Source organism: Tenebrio molitor, chromosome X, assembly GCF_963966145.1.
Source record: "Tenebrio molitor chromosome X, icTenMoli1.1, whole genome shotgun sequence".
Classification (NCBI taxonomy): Eukaryota; Metazoa; Arthropoda; class Insecta; order Coleoptera; family Tenebrionidae; genus Tenebrio; species Tenebrio molitor.
Window position 1 is genome coordinate 10,799,405 of NC_091055.1, and position 26,186 is coordinate 10,825,590.

A 26,186-nucleotide genomic window follows, 5' to 3' on the forward strand; every position below is an offset into this window, starting at 1 on the left:
AAATGGTGTAGGGATGTGGTAATAAACAGAAAACAGAATCGAGACTAGGATTAGGACTATGCAGATATCGTAATATAATTACGAACGCGTGAAATTGTAACATAGGTGTAAGCAACGCCATTTAATACGGGGTAGTATGTGGCATTGCACAGTACAAACCGCACACAGTATAAATGTGACCGAAATGGAATTTAATTATTGTGTAATGCATTTATGCAGGGTGCATAGGGGGCAGCGAGCATTCGTGACGCCTTGCGGCCCGGGCTATGAACGCTGATCCGGACTGCTCTTGAGGACGATCATATTCAATCTAAGCTCGTTAATTAAGTATACCGAGAGCGTAAATGGGCCAAAACCCGTTGCGATGCCGAACACGTAGTGAAATTGTGATTCTGAGGTGGTTAGTTAATTATTCAGGCCAGCGAAACAAAAGCGCTGAACAGCCTACACGAACCAGAAAATTAAAACAAATAATTTACGCGGATAATATGGATAATTCCTGGTATCTATCTATTGCTGTTGATAACTGACTGACCTTCGAACTGAAACATCAAAAGCATGTGCACCAGGAGTGTCGCAGTCGTCGGAAGGGTTTGCAAGATATGCATGGTTGCACGATCTCAATCCACCCCGGCTATTTGGCCGCCGAGTCCCATGGCCCTGCAACAGACATTAACTTCGGTCAGGTCTGCACTTTTCCAATATTAAGTCTCTCTCTTATCAACGACCTCAAACGGAATACACGATCCCGCGACTTTTTACGTGTTTTATATGTATTAGCATGCGAACTCGGATATATTACGGTACAAAGAGGAACTTCTCTTCAAAATACATATGTAATAAATCAAATGCGTTCGGAATCGACCGTTCAACAATGCTTTGGCCGTTGATAGAGCTTTAACTCTCCGAAGGAATCTTCAGACCTCGACACAAATCCAAACCTATCGACTTTAGTCCCTGCAATCAAATTTCCGACATTTATAAACTGTCGTTATACCCTGCGCCTAGACTACTAAAACTTCTACAAAAAAAAAAACAACAGCACAAACACACACACACACACACATACACAAACTCCCTATTATCAATATTAATCGAACACTATTAACCGGAGTTGTGTCTCACTTTTACGACTTTTCCTCGACGATTCTTTTTGAACTTCACCGAACAAATAACATATTTCATTTTCATCTCGCACCTCGCTAAGTAATCTTTTCAGATATATGAAATATTTTAATATAGCCTGTTTCTGCTACCACACCAGATAAAAACGTTCGAGCTGTTGTGCCGGAGAAGCAATATCGGAAAATTTTTAAGTCAGACTCGAAAGTGGAGAGTCACCTTTTGCGATTTTGACCCGCACGTTTGTGGCCACATTAATAACAATTCTAAATGACAGTTATCAGTCTGAGCAAACAAAAGTTCAGCAGACTTTGATCTCAAATTATTAGTTTGATCACACGGCGTAATACGACCCCTAATTTGCTTACCCAAACAAAGTGTTTGAAGTTGACAGTTTCGGATTTCTGAAAATGCGCTGTTCTGATAATAAACTGTTATCCATGGAATGTGGTTTTCTCCTGCGTTTTCTCAAGGCTGCGAGGATGTCATACCACAGCTATCGCATCGTACTATATTGTAAATTCCTATTGTTTTTATTTTGTTGTTGATAACTAGAAAGGAAGAATAGAAGAATGAAAGAAAGAAGAAAAGAAGGAGACACAGAGAGAGAAGAGAAGAAAGAAAAAAAAAAGAAAGGGTGAAGAAAGAAATATCTACACATAAAATTCAATATACCTACAATCCCAGAAAAAAAGACATGGAAAAAAAAATTTAAAATGAGAATATTATAACAATAAGTTATTTTAATCTGATTGAATAAATATTCAAGACATTTACATATCAGGTGTTCATTTAAATTTATCCTCAAAGTTGAAGCCGATTGTGAACGCACCACGGATTACGAATCATGGATCGGTTGTTTAAATCTAACCTGACTTTTTGCGTTGTTTGTGTTTTTACTCTGCAGACTGGCGAAAGGTGCCGTTCACAATCGATTCTTCAACGCCAACTTCGAAGAGAAATTTGAATGAACACTCGATATAACTTTAACGGGAAGCTTAAGCGGAGATGGTTTTCAAAATCTTTCTACTTGTATATACCTAATTGTTATAAAATTTACGATTACATGCCTACTAGATATTACGTATCCGGCCTGAATACCACCCGAAGTAATAGGAAATCAAATTTGTGATCGTTCATCGCCTGTTATTTATTAAAGTGAAAACAAGTCTCAGAAATTGTTTTTTTTTTACTGTCTGTTTTTAGAGCCAACTCTTACTTTCAAAAAATATTGTTTTAAGATTACTTTTTTTGCGCTTAATTTAGAAATATTTTAAATTATATCAGAGTTAAATAGATTCAATTTTCTATATATTTAGGCGTCAAAAATTGACAGGTGACAACTTAATCTAAATGGGTAAATAGAAAATAAAAGAAAAAGAAATCGACAATAGAAAAGGGATAATTGGAAGTTAATTACGTAAATAAAAAAGTGGAAATATTGTTTGACAAGCAAACACCAAAATATTTTATAATAAAAAAATGTAAGAGAAATAAAATAAACCTAGAACATAGCAAGGTCGAAGAATAAAATGAAACATGTGGGTCTGCACGTAAAAGTAAATGAAGTAGAGAATGAGTGAAAAAATGAGAGAAAAGAATATACTACACAAGAAATAGATGCGAATCAAAAATTCGCTATTTGAAGAATAACGGAAAGAAGAAAAATTCAAAAAAGAAAGTATTGGAAATAAAAAAAATCTAAATTCCACTTAAAATATTTACAGCTGTAAAATACTGAAAATTGTCTACATTGAATAATCTAAGAAATAAAGCAAAAGGAAATAAATAAAAGTGAAAGTATTTAATAATACAATGGTGCATGAAACAAAAATAGCAGGTGTGTTAACGAAAAGAAAAGAAAAAAAAATGGTAGAAAAGAATACATACATAGCTGCTATCAAAGAAATTAATATGCAGTGTGGAAATTACTTATGGAGTAAATTCAGTAATTTCAAAACTAATGATATTTGTTGAAAACGTTGAAACAGGTCAATTTTTACTTCTCATAATGCTTATTTTAAGTTGCTTCATTTGTTCATGACGTCATTCATTTTTGAGCTATGATGTCATCACCAATTTTTTTAAATGACAACCCCCACTTTTTTCTTCTCTTTCTGATAGATCTTCCTACTACCTAAAAGGTAAATTAAAAAATTTGGTACCTTACATAACAATTTTTTTGGGAAAATGACATCTTTTGCGTACTTCAAAAGTGTAATTTCATTTTTTATGTAACAATTTTAATTGACCTAACAAAAACAAACAAACAGCTAAGGTTAACAATAAAATCTAACGCAAATGTTGAAATTGTCCCCCGCCAACTATTTGACACTCAGAGAGGAGTGTAAATACTGTACACCGCGCTCAATAATGTCAGGGCTAATTTGTTCCATTTCAGCGCGAATTCTCTGTCGTAAATCTTCGAAATTGTTTGATCTATTGAAGTAAACCCTCGATTCTAAATAACCACATAGAAAAAAAAATAAGTACGTTAAAAATTAAATTAAATTTTTGAAGTAAAATTTGTCATTTTCTCGAAAAAATTGTTATGTAAGGTACCAAATTTTTTAATTCATGGTTTAGGTAGTAGGAAGGTATATCAGAAAGAGAAGAAAAAAGTGGGGGTTGTCATTAAAAGAAAAATGAGTGTGACGTCATAGCTCAAAAATGGATGACGTCATGAACAAATCAAGCAGCTTAAAATAAGCATTATGAGAAATTAAAATTGACCTGTTTCAGCGTTTTCGACAAATGTAGTTAGTTTTGAAATTACTGAATTTATTCCATAAGTAGTTTCCACATTGTATATTAGTAGAGCTGAAAGAAATAAAAGTCGCAAGAAAGAGGTTCTTGAATAAAAGAATTTCAAATTTAAACACAGCATATTTGGAAATCTAAAAAGAAGAAAGAAGAAAGTTGGAATCTCTAAATATAGAAAAAAAAATGTTTTAAAGAATGATTGTCGAAACAGAAATGTATATACAGGGTGTATCTGAAATACGTGTGTTAATTTTAACCAGTGAAAAAACTCATCAATTTATAAAATTTTTCTCTAACATTTTTACGAAAAAGCATTACAAATTGGTTTAAAATTTGGAATAAATTAGCCTTCAAAGTGTATACCCGCCTATGGATGAGGGCGAAATTTTTCTCTTGTGATAGAAACGGACCTTTGTCAAAAAGTTATATTGTTGTAGAAAAAATTAAATAATTAAAATGAAGATTCTCATGGTTACAAAAAAATAGAGGCTAGTTAATCACACAAAACGACTCGTTTGGTAAAAGTTGAGGGGGGCAAAAAATTTTGGAATATTTTTGCGAATTTTGCAAAATGTTATAGAGAAAAGATTCATAAATTGGGGAGTTCTTCCACTGGTTAAAATTAACACACGTATTTCAGATACACCTTGTATGCAGGGAGTATTCAAAATTGGGCTTAATATTTGCATCACATGATTCTATCTTGAAATACAAGCAAAAAACTCTAGTACCAATTTACTGTTAACCCTCTGTTCATGGAGTTATTAGCAGTCAAACCAGCGAAAATTCGTTTCGATTGTAGTTGAGAAATGCATTTAAATAGTATCAATAACACATAACTCAAATATTCCAGCAGTAATTTTATCATTTTGATCATTGGTTTCTTTGTAATTTCATTTTTAACAATTGCTGTCCATAAATTTTAAAGCTAGGCTAGAGTGATTATTCGAACTTGACTAAAGTCAGAAAGTAACAAGGATTGTCATTAATGTAATTGTTGATAATAATAATAATAATTTAAAAACGATTCGTCTGAGACCAAATTCAAATAAAAACTTTTGGTTTGGAATTCAATGTACATTAACGTGACATAAATATTATGCGCCATTATTAATTCACCCTTTACAAAGCAATACCTTTTCAGAGAACAAATCAAAGGAAAGAACAAATAGAAAAAGGAATAATATGTCCTTACAAAAGTAAAACTATAAGAATAACAAAAGAAAACAACTTGACAAGTGTAATTTAATTCAGTTAGGTATAAAAAGAAGGAAAATCAGAAAAACAATTTTCAAATTTTTTGTACAGAATTATAATTTTTACGTAAATTAAAATCGATTATGTAATTATTTAGAAGACAATAGACTTATTTTTTACTTAATTGAGTAAGAAACTTAGATCTTTGATCAGAGACTCTGTAAAATTTTATAAATTATTTAAGTTATCCATGTGGAAGGATCAGTGAATTTAAGCAATGTCGAGCGCTGTCATTATTTGGATGGGTGACCGCCGGGGCAAACTACGTTCATAATTTCAATTACTTGATTTCATTAATACGTATAAACAAACTACGACCTGGATGTCGTGAAAAAAGTGAGCATAATACAAAGTAATGATAATAGAAAAAAAATGGTGGTTTTAATAAACGAATTATCATTACTTGATAGAAATATTCGTAATAAACAAATAATATATTTTCAAAAATAAAACGCCTCAAGCTTGGCACTTTTTACTTTTTCGAGCCAATTCATATATTTTTTAAATAACTCTCGATCTCGATGGATTTGTTCCGTAAAACAAGAATATGAAATTCGTTCCGGAATTTATTTGAGGTAATATATTATTAATGTGGATTATGACAACACATTTACGAAAACCGGTGTACATTTTAAATGATCGGCGTAACGTAAGCCGTTTTAAAAGAGCATGGCAAATTTGTTTAGATAAGTGGGATAAGTAGAAATTTTGTAGGCAACGGTTGCGGTTCGGTTTTTAGGGCACATTTTATTCAGGTTTTCGAGTATTAATTCGGCTACGCCAGGGTTTATATACGTAGTTCCGGTTTCAATTTGGTTCAGATCTCTGGTTAGGGGATGAATTGGACATGACGGGTCCTTCTGCATGTTATGATTTAACATGAGTTAGGGGACGCAATTTGATGAATCGGTGTAGGTACGAGAGTACATGAGTGCCTTTAAAGTTAGTATCTGCGGTGTTGTTAAGTTGGAAGCCTAGAATATAACATATAGATACGTTCACGACGTAGACGTCACACCGCACAATATGAGTTATTAATTACTGACATAGCATGTCATTAAAAACGTCGGTCTGATGCGCACAGACATATGTATACACCAAATACTAATCGCAGAATCGTAGATGACGAGGGTGGCATTGCTGCGGGTGCAAACTGCTGAACCTTTGTGTGTACGGCTGCCTAAAGCCGTGACTTGGGGAAGGTTATTAAAAATTCACAAGTGAAGGATCTAGGTAGAGTTGACTATGGAGGCATAGCTGAGACAGGGAAAGAAAGCGATATGATTGGAGGTGGATCCGAATGGCGAGTTTTTTATGCAAATGTTACGATGCAGCAGTGAGTAGGTGAAATTGGCGTGTAATCTTGGTAGGAAGATGTAAATTAAAATCATCAAATATTTGGGGGTGCTAGGCGTGGATATTAAAAAAACCAAATAAATTTGAAAATAGCATGATGTCGAGAAGAGGGTAAAAGCACACCAAAGATAGGGTTATTTAAGAGCCAGGCAACGCTTTGTTAATTTACTTTACTGTGACATCGTGATGGAATGTCACATCACTTCTACGGAAATTGAGAAAGTATTGTAATAGGAGAGGTTGAGTGACAGGCGCGCTTCTTTATCAGCTGCACTATATTCTGGCCGGTTGACACCTTCGGAGCGCATACTAAACTTCTTTATGTTTTGGGCCGCGTCATATACCAGTCCGGAGCGGCCGTCCCTTCTGCCATACGTGTGATTGCCACACGTATGACATCCATCGACGGCTGCTTTCTTCCGATAGCCAGAAACATGTGTCCGCATAATGCGACTTCCACCACATCCATTCAACACTCTCCTTCCTCGCTTGTGTCTCTCATGCTCGCCACCCCCGACGTCCCTGTACGCTGCACTTTCTTTCACAACACTCTGCTGTACGCTACTGCGTGCATATTTATGGCTTTGCATTTTCTGTATTTTCGCCGTATGGATTTTTGTCGAGAGGGATCTCTTGCGTCGCCGGCTGCTGTCGCCTACCACCTCCCTTCAAGACTTACTTATTTTAATAATTAAAATTATTCTTGAAATTATTGTGTACGTTTCGGACTTCAAAAGGTTTTAACTTTATTTCTTAAGGAATTTTAAATAAGCTCCCTCTTTGCTTTAACAGTTCACGGAATTTTAATGTTCCGTTCCATTAAATATTTTCTTTTATTTATCGAACGCAATCCATTTGATGAACAAGCGAAGAAACGGCCGACATCAGGTGCCAATAGGTGTAAACACGATAAGGTGCTCGCACGTGCCCTCATTCACCACTCACCAACTTAGCTTCCACGTTCTCTTACACCCTTTAACTCCCCAACTGTTGAAATTGTGACCGCATCCCGACCGATAAATACTGTTATTTGTACTTTACGATATTTTATGTTAATAAAATATCTGAAATATCGCTTACGAAACGGTACACTTTCCCGAACTGTTTGACAACTTTTTAACGGCCCTTAGTAAAACATAAAAACCATCTATAAAACACGTATTTTTTTCGATTTATCGTAAAACATTCACTAAATATAAAAAGCACTTCTTGTCTTTGTAAACCCACCTAAAATTGAAACATTTACTTTTACAAAATACTAAATATTCTTTAAAATACATATTTCCATAAAAATAAAAAAGCAATTCACCCACATCAGCGCACGGTTGAAGTGAAACATCAATTGATTTATACAACAATAATTATTAAAAATTTACTAACGATTAATTCCCACGTACATCAAACGTGCCTGTTCAGCCAATCAAAGCGCTTGCTTTCACCCAATCACAAATGTCCTTCACGATAAAAACGTCCTACTACTCTGTCATCTATCAAAACTGATTAAAATTGCACCTTACTCCTGTCAGATTTTCAAATTGTTTTTAATAATTGTGTTTTTAATAATTGTATTATAAATAAATAAATTACTTAACGTTAAAGTTTGTTTTCTGGAATTCATCTTGCCTTCTTGCCTTCTTGCCTTCTTGCTTCTTCGAGCTAAAGCTCTCGGGCCTAACCAGAATAAAAATGCCTAAATTCAACTCGTAAAATTGTCAAAACAAGAAGGTCTTGTTATTTTACCTTCGGTTATTTTGAATTCACAATTTTCCCGCTGTCTCACGCATGCGCTACTCACTTCTGTTTCATGTTTGCTTCCCGTCAAGGTTTTTCGGATCCACTAGTCTCGCTAAAGAAGTTTTACTTCAAAAATTCAGATTTTCTAAAATTCCTAATTGAAAATAAATTTGATTGATGATCATTATAATATAAATAATTATAATGTAAAATTCTTTACACCGATACTCTTTTCTGTTAACGTGAATAAACCGACTTCTTCCTCCAAGAACAGCAGACAAAACTGAGCTAGTTATAAAAAGTTTCTGTATGTTTCTTTTATTTTTGAATTCAACTTATCCGTCTGTTCTTTATCTCTTTATAGAACTGGATTGATTTGAACCAATGACTTCTACTTTATCGTTGAGACATGATGATTCAAGACTTGTCCCCGAAAGTTCTTTATTTTAATGATTTTAATCTAGCGTTGACAACTTTCAAAAAAACGCAAAATCACATTTACATTTCTTTATTTCTGACTACATCGAAAACGATCATGAATCAATTCATTTGCGCTGGAGATCCTTTCGTGATGGCTGTTATCCATGGTTTTAATCTGGATTGGTTCACATTTGAGAGATAGTTCCGAATTTTCCGCCTGTCCAACTTAATTTTACCTATTATTGAAGCTGCTACAATGATTTTGAATTCGTTCGATACAGTTGATGTAAATAAATTGAGATTCGGTCGATGACCGACGAGTTGTGGAGTCTCAAGTCAAGTCTCTCAAGTTTCGAGTCAAAATGTACTAGTTGGACAAGACCTATACTATTTCTTTTATTTTATTTTCCAGAAATAAAAAAAATTCAAAATCGAAAGACTCCTATCTTTGATTCTTTTCTGTTGGCAATTTCAAACGACCCTAGCTCCTTTATTAATCCACCTATGGCAATAATTGTTGCACCTGTAGATTCCTCTTTTCAAGGCCCTTCTTCGGATCCAAAAGTTTTAAACTTAAAAAATGACTTAGAGCTATAATTTAATCTTCTGAAATGCTCTCGTCAAGCTCTCTTACATTTAACCTCTACTGGTTCACGCTGGAGATTTATTATCATAGCCACAATGATGATTTTGGGCTTATTGGATTCCTCTTCTCCTTCTGATGAATGAAATGTGAAATTATTTGATATTCGATCCATAATAGATAAATTATCGAAATTTAAACAGGACAAAGAATCAATTTCGTATTAAAAATGGTAAAGAAACTTAATTACTCCTCAAATGCTAGCTTTCCACCGAATTCCAGAGATACTAGCATTTTGAGAAAAATGACAATTAAACAAATTTTGGTTCTTTGATACTTGCAAAAGAGTAAATCGTTTCATTACAAAGTGATCAAAAAGAAAACAAATCAGAGCAGGTGTTGTGAACAAAAATAGACAGGAGCAACATTTTACATTCGTAGGAATGGGTAATTTACTAGCTTTATTGCCAAACATGACGCCACTGGTAAGCAGATTTTCGTGCTGTCAAACAAACGTCAATTTTAAAGCAACGGTGTTGTCGTTAACCTTAAAAAAAAGTTTTCGATTTTGGCAAAATTTACGAACGTAAAGTAGTAAAATGCGATTTACCATTGAAGATAAAGTATTAATTATTCATAATTACTTAATTAATAATAGATTTTTCTAGAGGTAGGAAACAAATAAAACGACTATGTATAACCAGTATACATATGTGAATGATCCAGCTAAGACAGACGTTTCGATAAAACAAAATATGAGGTAGCACTTTTGATTTTTTTCTTGTTGATCACCTTGTATAAAATACAACGCACAATGGATGTTAGGAGAATTTCCATTCTTTTATAAATTTTTTATAAGGGTTGTTATCGCCAGATAAACACCAATTGTAAAACATTAAACACAAAGGAATGTAGATGTTAATCAGTCGAATACTCCTATAGTAAAAGTTACATAAGCAAATCTCAGTGAATGAAAATTTAATTCTGAAAATAAGATGAATATATTTGTACGTCCATTCATAATTTCAGGTAAAAATTCTCATAAATTTACGTTGTAATTAAAATGTTACGATACAAATCATAATATAGCAGGTGTTGGTGAAACATAATACGGATCTCGTTTTAATTAATTTTTACGTAGGTACGTCATTATCGGACTTCGCAACAGCAATTAACCGTATCCATTTCCGATGTGGATTTTGAAGATGTCGTTCGAATTTTGAAAAGCTGGCGCCGACAGCCTTGGCCCAGTAAATATAAAAGGCCGTCGGTCAAAAATCGTCGTTTTCGAGTTTGGAAAATGAGGCGGGACGAGAGTAGGAAATTGGTTAGGTGTAGCGTCACGCTAGCGTTGCGCGAAGGTGGTCGGGGCCACTTTGTGTCGGTTTCCGCTACATTTTGGAATTATCAGGTCGTTATCGTGGGAAATAAAGGAAAGAAAACGTTATTTGATCGGCGTAGGTTGGGGGCGGCGAAGCGGAAGGGCGAATGTAGTGTCGAAGTAATGATTAGAGTACTGGCCGTGGAGGTTCCCGTTGGATCGCGGTTAAATGTTTGTTAATCTATGCGAGTGCGTGTGTGTCGGTAAGCACAGCGAGCACAGTGAGCACAGTGAGCACAGACGGGGGCGCTTAACATCAATCGGCCGCATTCGTTTGAAACACACAGATTCCTAGCCAAAGCCCATACAGTTTATACATCAGTCTAATTAATAAATGGCAGGCCCGCGCACATAAGATGATTAAAGCTAGCACTCTGTTTACGAAACGTCCTCGAGGGTGAATAGACGCACCAATTCTGATATATTCAAGGGGCGCATTTGAATAGCGTGTGACACGTGAAATTTATAATTAGAGAGCTTGTCCGATAACGGCAAACAGTGGCCACCGTTTGAATACGACCAGCAGTGGGCCCTTTACGGCTTGTTTTTAATTATTTAAATGAGGACAGAGTGTGAAGATAACCGTCAGCAATATGGGGCGAGCTTTGTCAGGAGTAATGAGTGCAGTGAAGCACTTGTATCGACAGCACGCTTTCGTGCTGATCAGACCGGATCGCAGGCCATAACGAGTCGGGGGCCACTAAACTACACCTGATTGATGGATGTGCTAAAGGGCCAAACGCCACCAACTTAGCCGCCGCCCGACGGCCGACGGCCGACAGCCGACAGCCGACACATCCCGTGCCGTTTCCGACTCTAGTTCTGGTTCCGCTCCAGAAATGTGCTCCCATTATCTCTTATATTCTTTCAATTCGCAGATTGTTTTGGTAGTCTAAGCGCGTCCTCCTGAATTGCGCACCCATGGCACGGCCGCCAGCGAGCACTTCCGGTTCGTGTTATACACTTGGAGATTATTTCAGTTCAACTACTAAACTTCCCTCCGAATTATAAAAAAAAAGACGACCGGACAAACAACAGTTTTACCAGTTATTCCCGATTGCTGCTTTAATTAATTTCATAAACACCGACTTAATCCTCGACCCTATACATTTTTCATGCGCTTCGCTAAATTCTCATGTTCTCCAAGATTCTCTTCCGGGACCTATGTATTCTCGTTTTGTACTCCTAGCATATTAGATACCGTTACTGTCACCACCGTATTACTTTTGATAAATACTTTTCTTATATTACATTTTATTTTTGACTATCTTTCTTGTCATTATCACTATGCTACTTTGCCAAATCGTTCAATGAATTTCTATTGTTATCATTATTATCGACGTCATTTTAGGAAATTAACTCGATTAAATGTTAATTGATATTCTACAACTTACCACTGATTTGTAAATATTAAAATCTTCATTTTTTTTATGTTTGGTGTGTTCAACAAGAAAACTAATCAAGACTGCTACCTCATCTTTTGCTTTATCGAAAATGTACAGTCGTTTTATTGGTTGTCTACTCACCCCATTTCGAAAACATTCTAATTAAAATGCTTTCTCTTCAATGGTAAAACATATTCTACCACTTATTCTGGGATAATTGTTGGTTACAATTACAGTAAACGTGTGTAAACTTTGCCGAAATCGGAAAGTTGTGTTCAAAGTTAACAATAGCACATCGTTGACGTGTCTTTGACATTTATGGGAAAAATCTGCTTACCAGTGCCATCACGTTTGGCAATAAAGCTGGTAAATTAGCATTCTTACGAATGTAAAATGTTGCTCTCGGTTATAGAAAAAATATTTTCTCCATTATCAGATAATGGTAATAAAATGCACAATTATAATTCCAAGGTCTAAAATTCATGAGGTATGTTTTATTATAATTTATAAAGTAGCGTTTGAGACCACAAACTATGCATGACCGATCATTTGCAAAGCTTACTCTAGTTTGTTTTCTTTTTGATCACTTTGTATATTTCAAAGCAAAAAATGAACTAAGGTTTGGATTGAAAGAAATATCAATATACAGGGTGAATCGGGAGGAACGGCCGAAATTTCATGAGAGCATTTACATGTGAAAATAATGTTAAAAAAACTCATATGTTCTTATCTGATTTTTCATTAGTTTTCAAGTTATTTAATTAAAAATTTTACTACTTGTATCCAAATTTTCGCTAGTTTTCACATTGTGATCAGAGTGTGTCATTTGACTGGTTGAAAAATGAAGTGTACAAAGTAGAAGTGAACACTCGGGAAGCACTAATTGGACGTATTAGAAATACTGCAACCAAGAAAGGCATGAAGCAATTAGGAGAGCAGCAAGCGCCCTTCGTAGACGAAGCGGTCAACGGCGGTATTTTTGAATATTTAATAAAAGCACGCGGTTATTAAGACAATGTTAATGTTTGCAATTTAGTTTATTTGTTATTACGCTATAACTTGGAAACAAATGAAAATCGGATAACCACTTTTCTTTATTTTTAACATTATTTTCACATGTAAATACACTCATGGAGTTTCGACCGTTCCTCCCGAATCACCCTGTATATGTCAAATTATATACATTTTTGATGCGGTTGTAACTAGAATTTTGTAATTGATGAAAGGGGCCACAGTATCGAGGCCAGATTTATTATGATAAGAGATACGACTAAGAGTAAATAATGAGATTTTCTTTGAAAGAATTATTTTTTGTTATAATCATTTACTTTACTAGGGGTCCACTTTTTACACGTCTGAAATCGAGTAATGAAGTTGTGAAGTATTGAAGTTACAACGGAACGCGAATTTCCCCGCCGATCACCCATCCAAACACTGACCGCCCCCGACATTGCTTAAGTTCACTGCTCTAATGATGCTTTCACAGTAATTAATGGTAATAAATTATACTTATTCTTTTTCCAAAAATCACTAAACAGTGAAAACAATATCTCCATATTGATGAAGACGTATCCATCGTTTTGAATGTAAAATTTGAAAAAATAAACGTATTTTCTCGTTTCACAAGACATGTCGAATTCATTCCTTTAGAGCACTCCTCGCTGCGCTCGTCGTCCCCTAAACCCTCTCGTTCGACAACAAACTATCTTGTGCAACTCGTATGACAATATACTATTTTTATATCCATTTGCCCCTTATTATTAGCATACAGTAAATTTTCTCAACAATTTTTTTGCATGTCTCAGTGGAATAGTAAACTTACTATTTTTTAATTAATTTAAGACAAATCCCGTTGCATCCATTATTTTCATGGATTTCACAACATACAATTTTGAAATATTAGAGATATAATTTGTTAAGAATAATATTACTATAAGCAGTAAAAAAATTGTTAGTAATAATATATTTCCTTATGTTGATAAGCACTGCACTATTACTTGATAATATTATCCGTCCTAGTGTATATACCCCGGCAAAATTAGCGTGCCGCCGGGTAGTGGAGGGTTAAGATATATTTCCAAGAATTAATAAAAAGTGAGTCTTCATTCATTCATGCATTTATCGCTTTTGACACAATTTTTTTTTTTAAATTGTTATACAATACTGTTTTTATAAATATTATTTTTGCTATTTGAAAAATTTAAATCAATTATTTAAAAAAAAAAATGAAAATTATCCCGGCGCATCCACCATTTTTGTTATATCTTTAAAAATTTTACTTATTGTCATTCATTCTATTTTCATTTTATATTGTCAAAAATCACTAAATAAACAAGCACTTAATCTATTTTTAAATTTTTTGTTGTACATTCTGAAATTATAATTTATTGCGACGTTCACTTGAATAACATGCTTGTTACATTCAAATGTTTAAGAGATTCCTGTCGTTATTAATTAATTATAGTTAAATTAGAATTAAATGCAAAGACACTAAGAATTCCTTGAGAGGTTTTGATGGTTTCATGTTAACAAGATAATAAATGTGGGTTACATTTTCTTGATTCTTTGTGCTGAAAATACAATTATGAATTTCAAAGTGAGAAAGATACTGTGTAAATAATTAGAGCCATCTGTTATTAATTAAACAGTTAATCTAAAACGGGACAATATCATTTCATCTTCATTGAAAGTGTTTTTCCTAATACATAATTAGAAAAAAATATACAGGGTGTATCTGAACTACGTGTGTTAATTTCACCCAGCGAAAGAACTCGCCAATTTATGAAATTTTTCTCTATAATATTTTGCAAAATTCGCAAAAGTAATCCAAAAAATTTTGCCCCCCAAATTTTTACCAAATGAGTTGTTTTGTGTGATTAACTAGGCTCAATTTTTTGTAACCATGAAAATTTCAATTTTAATTATTTAATTTTTTCTATAACAGTGTAATTTTTTGACAAGGCTCCGTTTCTATCGCAACAGAAAATTTTCGCCCTTACCCCCAAGCGGATATACACTTTGATGACTAATTTGTTCCAAAATTTAAATCAATTTGTAATGCTTTTTCGTAAAAATGTTATAGAGAAAAGTTTAATGAATTAGCGAGTTCTTTCTCTGGTTAAAATTAACACACGTATTTCAGATACACCCTGTATTTAGATGGAGACTTTAAAAAATAAATAATTTGAGATGTAACGCAATTTTTAAATTAATTTACTTGTTTATTCATAACTTGTTAATTTTTTCATTTCAGAAAAAATGTCATTGTAAAGAAAGTTCTTTTAAATTATCTGTATCTCATTTTAGGACGTCCACGAATGAACCATTCTCTAACAATTGCACTGCACGAATTATAAATCATCCTGTTCATTCGTTTAAAATACTCCATATAATCTGCAAATAATACAGGGTGTTTTTGAAATGGGTGCACAAATTTTAACCACGAGCTACTGGCTTCATGTAGAACTCGGAAAAACCTACACCAATGCGGTTTCCTTGTTTTAAAGCATATTTCCTATAGGTTAATGGCGTACATTTTATAAAACATGATATACAGGGTGTACTTTTAAATTGTGCAGAAATTTTACCTACCAGGTTGTAGGACAACGTAGAAAACTAAAAGCAATTTAAAAAAATTGTAGCTGTAAAAATAAATGTCATTTTATTTTTTGACCTAGAATTTTTTAAATATTTTTTCCGAGTTCTACATGAAGCCAGTAGCAACTGGTTAAATTTTGTGCACGCATTTCAAAAACACCCTGTATAATATTAAATTTTTTGTTCATTATTATTTGTCTACAACATTACGTATTAATTTTTAATCATTCGTCTCCGACGTATTCACACAATTTGTTTTAGTTCGTTGAACTTTAGGTTTACTTTGCAAGTAATTATGATTTACAATTGTCATTGTGAATAAATGATGAGGTTGGTATTTTTCTTTTGATAATTTTTTCTCGTGAACTAGTAAATTTTCCGCGAGATTATAAAAAAGCGTTTCAAATTATAAGCAAACAGTTTTCCTTTTTCTTATCGTAACTAACTTTGGCCGGCACAAACCGGCAGAAACCTTCAAATAATGAAATAATTGCGAAAGGAAATTGTTCCCCTTTCTCCGTTCTCTCTGTGGCTGGAAATCATCGACATGTCCCACAAAGCAAATGCAATTGTGTGAAATTTTTTGTTCGTCGTGAGCTTTCGCGTTTTATCACTCGGCAGCGATTAGGATAAATAGGCGGTTTATCGTCGATCTTTAAAGCAAATCGACGATTATTAGGCAGCAAATCTGACAACACATCTTTTATTAATCACGCGATTGCTTAATGAAATCACGCTGGGACGGCTCTAAGTGGCGATGCCACGATATCCTGGGTGTTTGTATGGATGCGTGCTTTCGTCCGCACGCAACCGCTAATATGTGATTATTGCAGAAGAGTTCTTTCGTAACGGATCGTCATTGTTTTAATGCGGTTCAAGAAGTGACAAATTCCTAATTGGAATTCCTCAGGCCCCGGCCTAACCAACCCATTTCGTAATGACGCTTACTTCGCTTATACGCCGCGTAACAATTTTAATTGGCTCCAAACAATGATCTTTTAGCAGCGTGAAAGTAATTCAGTGGATCCGGGGACTTTCCATAAATACGTAGGGAACGTCAGATATTGACAAAAATAAACGGAGATAGAATCTACCCTGTCCCTGTTCTATCAATTCCGTTTACAAAAGTTAATTTAAATTTTAAAGAAAATTTTAATAACATTTTCGTAACCGGCACAAACAATTTATTAGATTTATTCGTCTTTACCTCCAGGCGAGATACTCATGTATGTATGCTTAAGACAGAGTCACTGGCAGAATCGGCCGGAATGTAATATGCGAGTTAGTCGTAACTCCGTAAATCTCTTGTAGGCCATAAAGACAATATTAACTCTCTCTCTGCACTTAGCAACCAGATGAGATTATAAAGGTGCATAATGTATCGCGAGACTGATGCGCGGGTCAATTCTCTGAAAGCGTTGCCGGCTGAAGTAGGCTAATGAAATTACCGCTTTCACTTTATTTTCAAGAAAAACAGACTGAAACTTCTAAGTGCATGTATTCATGTTTCACCGACTACCTTTCATTTACTTAATGAATTGCGTTTAACTGTTAAACTCAAATTCTAAACGCGTCCTCCGCTCACAACTTTTATTGACACTGGCTGGCCATCATCCGCGGAAAAATTTCAAACCATATCTATTTCAAGGTAACAACCGCCCCCGGTCCGCAACCGCTTCAAAAGCTGAGAAGTCGATTAACGTCACGCGTAGGGAAGAGAAATAGAGCTTAAATTGCAGCACATCTAAGTTCCTTAGCAGGGAATCTGCCAGGGCGGGGTATTTTACAACGAATATCCGGACAGACCAGCGAGATACCCCATTTGTTTCATTTTCTACAAATTACTTTCTTTTGTCTATTACAACTCGAAAATTATTCACACCGTCTTCCTCAAAACCGAAATCGAAATTAAAACTCGAAAATTTGACAAAGAAAAAACACCTAAACCCTGCTCCAAGTTTTATTTCAACACAAAGGATTGTTTGGACGTTCGAATGACGCCAATAGACTCATTTACATAAAAACGAAACACCTAAATTACGAATTGTCGTCGTTGTCAAATGTAGAGGGCCCTTAATTTATCACTCACATTCAACAATGCGCTTTACTCATATCTTTTATTTTTTTTTAAAGATTCGCCGTTCCGTTGGTGCGGAGCAAGAGAAATTGCTTTTAAATAGTGATGCATCGAGTGAATGAAATCTAATCTAATTTAAATAGATTTACTACCGTTAATCTGAGAATGCGCGAGCCTAAATTAATTGAGCTTGATAAAATGAACTCTATAGACTCTAGTACGTCTAGTTTCGTAACTTATATGATATGTATATCATGTGCTATCTAGAACTTGTAAAGCACTAAAATCTTGCTTGAGTTACCGTAAAGTTATCGTCCCATTAAATTGTCTCCACTAATATTTGGACCTTTGATTTGCAAATTATTACTATTTGAAACCAGTCAATTACATTTATGCTTGTTTGGCTACGTTCGGCTGTTAAAAAACACACGGACAACAGTTGGTTCTATAAAAAAAATCGCCGAAATCACTCCATCAATACAAAATCACTTTTTTGCGACGTAGAGCACACACTGTTTCGGCTTCAGCTTGTCAAAAAAGCAACTGTGTTATATCCAATATTTGATAAAAATTTAGTTACTAATGATACTTTCCAATTAAAGCACCTTCCGGTTGTAGACAACATGTTTTAATCTCTTTATAAAATGTTCTACAATAGAAGGTTTCACTCATTTAACCAAAAAAATTAAAAATATCGATCGTCAAATTGAATTAATTCGTCCTCACAAATGCTTTGCTTAAATAAATCTAAATTCGTTAAATACACAAGCACATTTTTTTAGAAAATTTGAAATAATTATTCCGACGCATCCACCATTTTTTCACATCGCTGATAATATAAAATATAATATCACTATCATATCGTCGGATCTCCACACACATTAAGCATTAAATATTTCCGCAGGCCATATATGGATATTTACTCATCGCTTAGAACATAGATTTAGAACGAGATAAGAGCATGTCTTCAAATTTTTATTTTTGTATTTATTTGTCATGTTCATATCTACTACAATTACTGTGTTTTCACTAAATAATGTTTAGATATTTAAAAAGAATATAAAACAATCATTTCGGTGCATCCACGATTTCTATCACATGCAGTGCGTTCGTAAAATTCGAAATAAATTCGATAAAACTGTAAGTATTAATGTCTAAGAAAAATCGTTAACTTTGTTTTCAAAAAGTTCATATTCTTCAGTACTTTACTTATGTTGACAGCTTTTCATCTCCTACTTTTTTCTCTCTTTCTGATAGACCTTCGTACTATCTAAACGTTGAGTGAAAAAAATTGGTACCTTACATAACAATTTTTTTGAGAAAATGATCATTTTGATTTCAAAAGTTTTATTTAATTTTTAAGGTTAAATTTTTTTTAAGGGTTTAGTTAAAATCCAAGGTTTATTTTAATAGACCAAACAATTTAAAAGATTTGAGACAGAGATTTTGCGCTGAAACGGAACAAATAAGCCCTGACATTATTGAGCGCAGTGTACAAAGTGTCGGTGAGTCCTAAATGGTTGGCAGGAGGCAATTTCAACATTTGCGTTAAATTTTATTGTTAACCTTAGATGTTTGTTTGTTTTTGTTTGAGATCAAATTTTACAATAAAAATTGAATTAAATTTTTGAAGTAAAATTTGTCATTTTCTCAAAAAAATTGTTATGTAAGGTATCAATTTTTTTTATTAATCGTTTAGCTAGCACGAAGGCCTATCAGAAAAAGAAGAAAAAACTGGGATTGCCATTTAAAAAAATTATTGATGACGTCATAATTAGGAGATGACAAGCTGTCAAAATAAGTAAAGTACTTAGAAAGATGCACTTTTTAAAAACAAAGTTGACCTGTTCGAGGATTTTTCTCAGAAATTAATACTTACAGTTTTATCGAATTTATTCCGAACTTTACGAACGCACTGTATGTAATGTATTAATAATTTCGATACGTGTATTTATGTATTCGCACTAAATAGGTAAATATTAATAGGTTGTGCTTAATATTGTATTTTCAAATATTAATATACATACAGGGGTGATAATGAACCCGACGGAATTGAAAATGCAACCCACAATATATTTACAAAGCAAACCTGGATATACACAAGGACAATATCCAGGTTTCCAGGTGCAAATGTATTCTGGGTTGCATTTTCAATTCCATCGGGGTCATTATAACTGGTGAAATACCCTGTATATCTCCACACTTCAATCTACTTATTGCTTCGCACGTAAAATGTGAAAGTTAAAAATGTACTGTTTTGATTTTTATGTTTCATTGTTTTAAAATCCACTGGAAATAATCCATTGTGCAATAGGCAAATGTCCCGGCGCATCCACCATTTTTGTCATACCTACAAGTATTTATATCTTTTAATTGTAATTATAAGAATAAATATTTATATTGTAATGAGTAGTAATAATATTTGTTTCCATAGTTTTGTATCGCTTTGAACGTGACATTTTAAAATAGAAAATATCACTTGTTACATTTTTATTTAGGTATCTTTTTATCATACGTGCTGTGTCTTCTCTAAATAATGGTTAGACGGCGAAATAAAAAATGTATATGAAATGTAATATCTACGCTGCATAAGTATTGCTGGGGGTAATTTTCAGATTTGCACAGTATCGAGTGTTCAATTGTTCCTAGGCTGTGCTGTCGATCGATTTTTGGTTTGAAAGATGTTCGAGCTTATAAAATATCGGACGAGTTGTTAATTTTGATTAATAGAAAAGGGAACTGGGAGCAATCAAGCGAGGGTGTGGTCGCAACGTCCCGTCGTCCGATTTTCTCCAATATAATATTTGGAAACATGTTTTATCTCCTTAATGGCTACATTGGATTATGTAATGAGAAGACGGGTGAGTGTAACGGGTTGACTTGCAATCCCAAAATGGTATTTGGCAAATTTCCGAACAGGCGACTAAAATTAATTTCTCTATTCTCAGACATCAATTCATACAACCCCTTCAGTGACATTTATAAGTCAGGAGTGTATTGTTATCCAGAAGTAACCGCGCGCAATGGGGCCTCGAGTAGTTAAAAGCTGTGCGGGAGGTACTCATCAAGTCGGTCCCGAGGGAGTTGGCTCTTTAGCTCTTTTGTTCGAGGACTGAACGGCCCGTCGGCCGACTTGCAATGTCGACCCTGGTGTCGAATACTGATGGGGCCAAAGACAACGATAAGGTGATATTCTATTTATTGATTGTATTGGGCGTTTATATTCATTCGTTTTTGGGAAAAACGCAGCACCTGGGACTAGACCGAAGCGTAGCGACTGCTTTCACGTTATGGCTTTTAAATGCGTGCGTTCTCGCCGCCCGACAATGCACACATATATTACCATACCATTAAAGAATCTCTTGTTACATACAAAACGAAAAACAGTATTGCTTGCTAGGAGCGGAGACACTTTTGACTCCAGCTAGATAAGCAGATGTGCCGCCTACCATAGCAAAATCGTCCAAAATGATTGGCCGCTGCTTAACAATCACTTTTCTACCCGTCACGTGTCAAACACACCGCCTCACCAAACTTTTTAAAACAATCCCGAATCCATCACCCCATCCGCAACTTTGCATTCCTTCGACAAGAACTAGTCCGACTAACACTCTGACATCCCAGTGCATGCAAATCACGCCGCCTCCATCCCAAATCATCAATATTATCTATTTTATTGAAACCAACACACTTTACGATCATTCTTAACGAAACAAATTGCATTCAAGAATTTTGAATTTTTAAAAAAACACAATTATCTCTCTCTCTCCAAAATGATCGCTATTAATCTCATTAGAGAGGTCTTAATTTGTAAGCTCCACATTACTACATCTCTAATTAGGAAATAATTAAGTTACAGGTTAAGTAGATACCGTCTGACACTGTCTTACCAAATTGACAACGCGACATTCCGTAAAATTCTAATTTTTAAATAATACAGGTATTGTCTAATACTGGCACTATTATCTGCAATTACGTAACAATAATATTAATAACTTGTACGCATTAATCGGACCAGCGTGCGCGTAAACCTCGACAATTTCATAACATAATGGATAGTGTTATCTCTGTCTACTATGCAATTATCTGCTTAGAGAGCGTACACATGTACCTAAATAAAGAACAACGAAATTTATGCCGACATGAAAAATACAAATAAATTTTATTGACTCCATATTTAGGAAAAATAAATGAAATTGAAGAGTTTTCAAGGTTATAAATGTGTCATTGAAGTAATGTTTAAATACCTAAATCCAAAAAGAGAATTATTTACTTTTAAAAATTTAAATCCTTGTGCATACACCTTTTTGTTTGCTGATTTTAGTGGTGAATTTAGATCAGTAACATTAACAGAGTAAATAATTTTAAATTTGATCACTAAACGACATTTAATTAATACCTACATGTTTATATTTATTGATTATCGATTGAGAGGGTACCTGTTTATTGATAATAAATAATTGATAAATGTTTTTAGTGAAAAAGTATATTTTATTTTATTGCAAAATATTAAAATTTCCAATTTTAAAATATTACATTTTGGAACATGAATGAATAAGCACAAAAATCGGGAATTAATTCTCCAGACGCATCCATCATTATTGTCATGTTCATGTAATATACAGGGTGTATTAAAAATGGCGCATAATACAGGGTGTCACAAAATTGGCGCCCATCCCTTGAAGGGGGTGTTCTGGATTAACTTCTGAGTGATAATCTGCAGAAAAAAATGTCCAGGCTCCAATGGTTTAAGAGCTAGAGGACGATTAAGTTGGCCAATCAGAATGCTGTTTGAAGGGGAGTTGGTTATCAAAAGAGAGCGAGCTTTGGAACAAATGTTACATGGAGGTGGCAAGAACCAATGGTATTAAAATGAATATTTTTAAACTGACATTTCGTCAAAAAACGAATATAATTTTTCAGTAAGGTTTTTAATGCTTAGTGGTTATTACAACTTTAATTACTTCACAAATTGACCATAAAATCTATCTGTAGTTTTTATACCGTTAAAGCCTGGACATTTTTTCTGCAGATTATCAATCAGTTATTAATCCAGAACATCCCCTTCAAGGGCTGGGCGCGAATTCTGGGACACCTGTATTTACATCACATGATTCTATGATGAAATACAAGCAAAAAAACTCTAGTACCCTTAACGCTCCAGTTATCAACAGTAAAACTTGTAAATTTGCGTCGATTGTTATGGAGAAATACCGTGCAATCAACAATTACTTAGATAAGGGACGGCTATGACTTTGACAGTGTCAGATTTTTCGCATCTTTAGTAAGTCAACTAATAAACGTCAAACAACTGTCACTAGTAATTAAATTTTAACACAAAAATTGCTTTTTCCTCAGAATATGAAAGATTCATCATTGAATCTTACTTTCGTAATAGTCTTTTCAATAACGGAGAATGGACATGCAGCGCTCTTGCCTGTTTGTCCCAGTTTCGCTAAAAATTTCCAAATTTAAATTGAAACAGGTATATGCAACCAAAAAAACATTTCATGCATTCCAGAACATCTGAACGTCTGAACCAAGAAGATTTGGGGACATACGTCCAAAATCTCAAAGGCTTCTTTCATCTAAATAATTGTTGATCCCAAGATACATTTAATTAGTACCGTGAGATCGAAAAAAAAATTAGAGTAGGCGCTGACCAAAATGTCAGTCTTAAAAGTTAGGTTAGTGATTTTGAGAATGTTGAAATCTTGATTTTCATAAATAATTTTGTGTGAGCTGTCGGTTGTAAAAGAATTTCCTCAGCTAGTGCAATGAAACAATGAGATTTAAAACTCTCGCACCTTTATTTAACGTCAACGGTGAGCACGGAGCACGCGCACGCCGCTTGTTTATAAATCGATCCAAGATCCGACGATCATCGATCAATCAATATTATCCAGAGAGGTTGTTGTCGGTTGTGGGGGCTCTTATTGTCAAGGGGTAATTTCATAGACAACAAACACACGATAGAAAAAAAAGTGCAAATCTTTTTTAAGGATAAGCTGAACTGCACCAAATAATAGGTTAGTTTCTTGGGTTAATCTCTGCAATAATTCTTTGTTCACCCTCTTCAATATTTTCAGCTGATCTTTTTGTCGGTCATCTACTGCCTTTTTTGCGCAGAACGCTACCTGTTTCCAAAAACATGTTTACGCATTTGTAGACTTTCTGGGCAAGTTGTTGGTAAAGTGCCTTGAAAGTCCGGAAACTTTTGTTGAAATTCCTCAAAAACTCGAGGTGTCGAATAGGACCAAGCCTTTCTCCATTGCTGAAGAAACACTGGACAATGAAAATCTGTTGCTCTAAAGTGAACATAATGTAATAGCAAATTTTAATAGTCAATAATTAATAATGACAATTACCATTGTAATGTCATTTGAATTAAATTTTTACGTGCTGCCAACTAAAGTGTATTAATCATGGCCATCTCGATTTTTTTTATTTTCGATCGCACGGTATAATAACACATAATTCAACAAGTAAAATAACTAATTTTAGTATTTTGATTGTTGGTTTATTTGTAATTTCATTATTAATGCCATAAATTTCAAAGCTATTGCAACATCGCAAGTTAGAGAGATTTTTCGAACTTGAGTAAATTCAGAAAGTAGCAAGGAATGCCATTAATGTTTTATTATTTATTTCATTATTACCATGTAACCAAAGTCTAATTCCAATTTTTTGTTTGATATTCAACGTAGATTCGCGTGACATAAATATTATGCGCCGTGTTTAATACACCCTGTATATTAAAAATATACAGGTGTCTCAAAAATGGCGCCCAATCTCCTAAGGGTCTTAAAGAATAGAAGTCTGGTAAGGTAAATCTCAATACAAAATTTGATCGGACCAACAGATTTTGTATAACTTGCTGTTAAATATGGTGATTTCAAAGAGATGTATCTCCTTTATTACCAAATTTTACAGCTGAATTATAAATTACTTTACAATTTTACTTTTTCCAAGACCCCTTTGGCTAGTGGAACAATACAGAAGTCCTTCTTTTTAGAGTAATGACCTACTAAAATACGCTAAAAGAACAGTGGCAACATTGACCTCAAAGGAGAATTGGTTTGGTTGATTGTGCATACCAACCGATGTTGCCAAGTTTGCTTATATTAAAATGTGTATAACTTGAAACTAGCCAAAGGAAAAAAAATTACAACAAAATTGAACTCAACTCTTCAAATAGTTTAACCCCTCAAGAGATTGGGCGCCATTTTTAAGACACTCTGTATAAACAATTCATATATAAACTTTAAAAAACCTAATTAACAGGCACATCCACCAAATTAGTAATCTATAAATATTTTAAATATTATTAAATATTTGATTTGCATGGATAACGGACGATATAATTTGTGTTGGGTGGTATTAATAAATGTTAATTAATTTTATATGGTCGAAGATCACTAGAGGGAGAGCATTTGTCCATAATTGCATGGAATTGTTTTTCGGTAATATCTCATTAAGGGTTTATCACAAATAAAAGTTAGATGAAATAGAATTTGATTTCTGCAATGACGAACAGATTTGTGGAATTTGTGGTGATGGGGTTCGATATTTCCGTTAATTGAAAAAATTTCGTGGGGTGTGGGTCGCGTGGTGGTGGGAATAGAGAGCAAAGAAGTCAGCAAAAATAGCGCCTAACGATTTGTAAGACTGATATATCACTTCAATCCGCGATTCGTTTGTTGGTATTATGGAGCAAAGCGGCGTAATCCGTGGTCGCAGTGCAGTGCGTCTGCAGATGGTCGCTAATTCGGGCAAGCCGTAGTCTTGGTCCCTATTAACAGCCGATTCTGGCGTAATCGAGGACTAAACGGTAAGTCTTCGAATGCGGATGAAACAGTTCGGTCGAGAGACTTTTAGTGGCGATGGTGAAACCCGACAACGAAGTAAGCAAAAATTTCACACAAACGTAAAAATGAAAATCGGGGTTGGGGGGCATCATCGGCGAGGAGGCAGAGAACCGACGCGAGTGAGCACGCAGTCTCTTAATATGAACGAGAGGGGCACTTCTAGACGCGTTCCTAAATCAGTCTGATTACAGATTGCAAAAGGCGCTCGCTCGTTTACTAACTAACTCCCGGCCCGTTACTTTTATAACTACTTGCCAAGACAATGTAATTAAATGGCATCCATTTGTAATTTCAGAGCGGCGTGCAGGGAATGTAAACGGCGGAACATGGAGAAGGTGTGACTGCGCGGCCCGCTACAATCCCATCGGTACGCCAATAAAAACAAGCAGCTGCTCTGTCAATACTTGCACTGCCGAAGAATAATTAGCAGCAATAGCGACCGATATTTGCATGTCGGGCGGTGCCAAACGCCATCCACCATCCGCATCCAACATCCACCAGCCATCACCCATCGACTCATCGACACCGCCAGACGCCGCGACATGCAAATCTAATTGACCTTGCGCTTATAAATGACCGTGCGGAAGCTGTCATAAGCAATAATGTGTACTATCAGATGAGTCGACGTCGCCAATGAGCTATG

At 34.6% G+C, this 26,186-nt stretch overlaps 1 protein-coding gene across 8 annotated transcripts in view; it reads right to left on the reverse strand.

The window, feature by feature from the left end:
* LOC138140268 (lachesin-like) overlaps positions 1-26,186 on the reverse strand; it is a 97,433-nt gene that overhangs the window by 47,771 nt on the left and 23,476 nt on the right. For all 8 annotated transcript variants that reach the window (XM_069061168.1, XM_069061166.1, XM_069061164.1 and 5 more), the window contains one exon: positions 536-660. In XM_069061168.1, coding sequence (XP_068917269.1) covers positions 536-608 — 73 coding nt within the window. In that variant the 5' untranslated portion in view covers positions 609-660. The remainder of the gene's footprint in view (positions 1-535; positions 661-26,186) is intronic.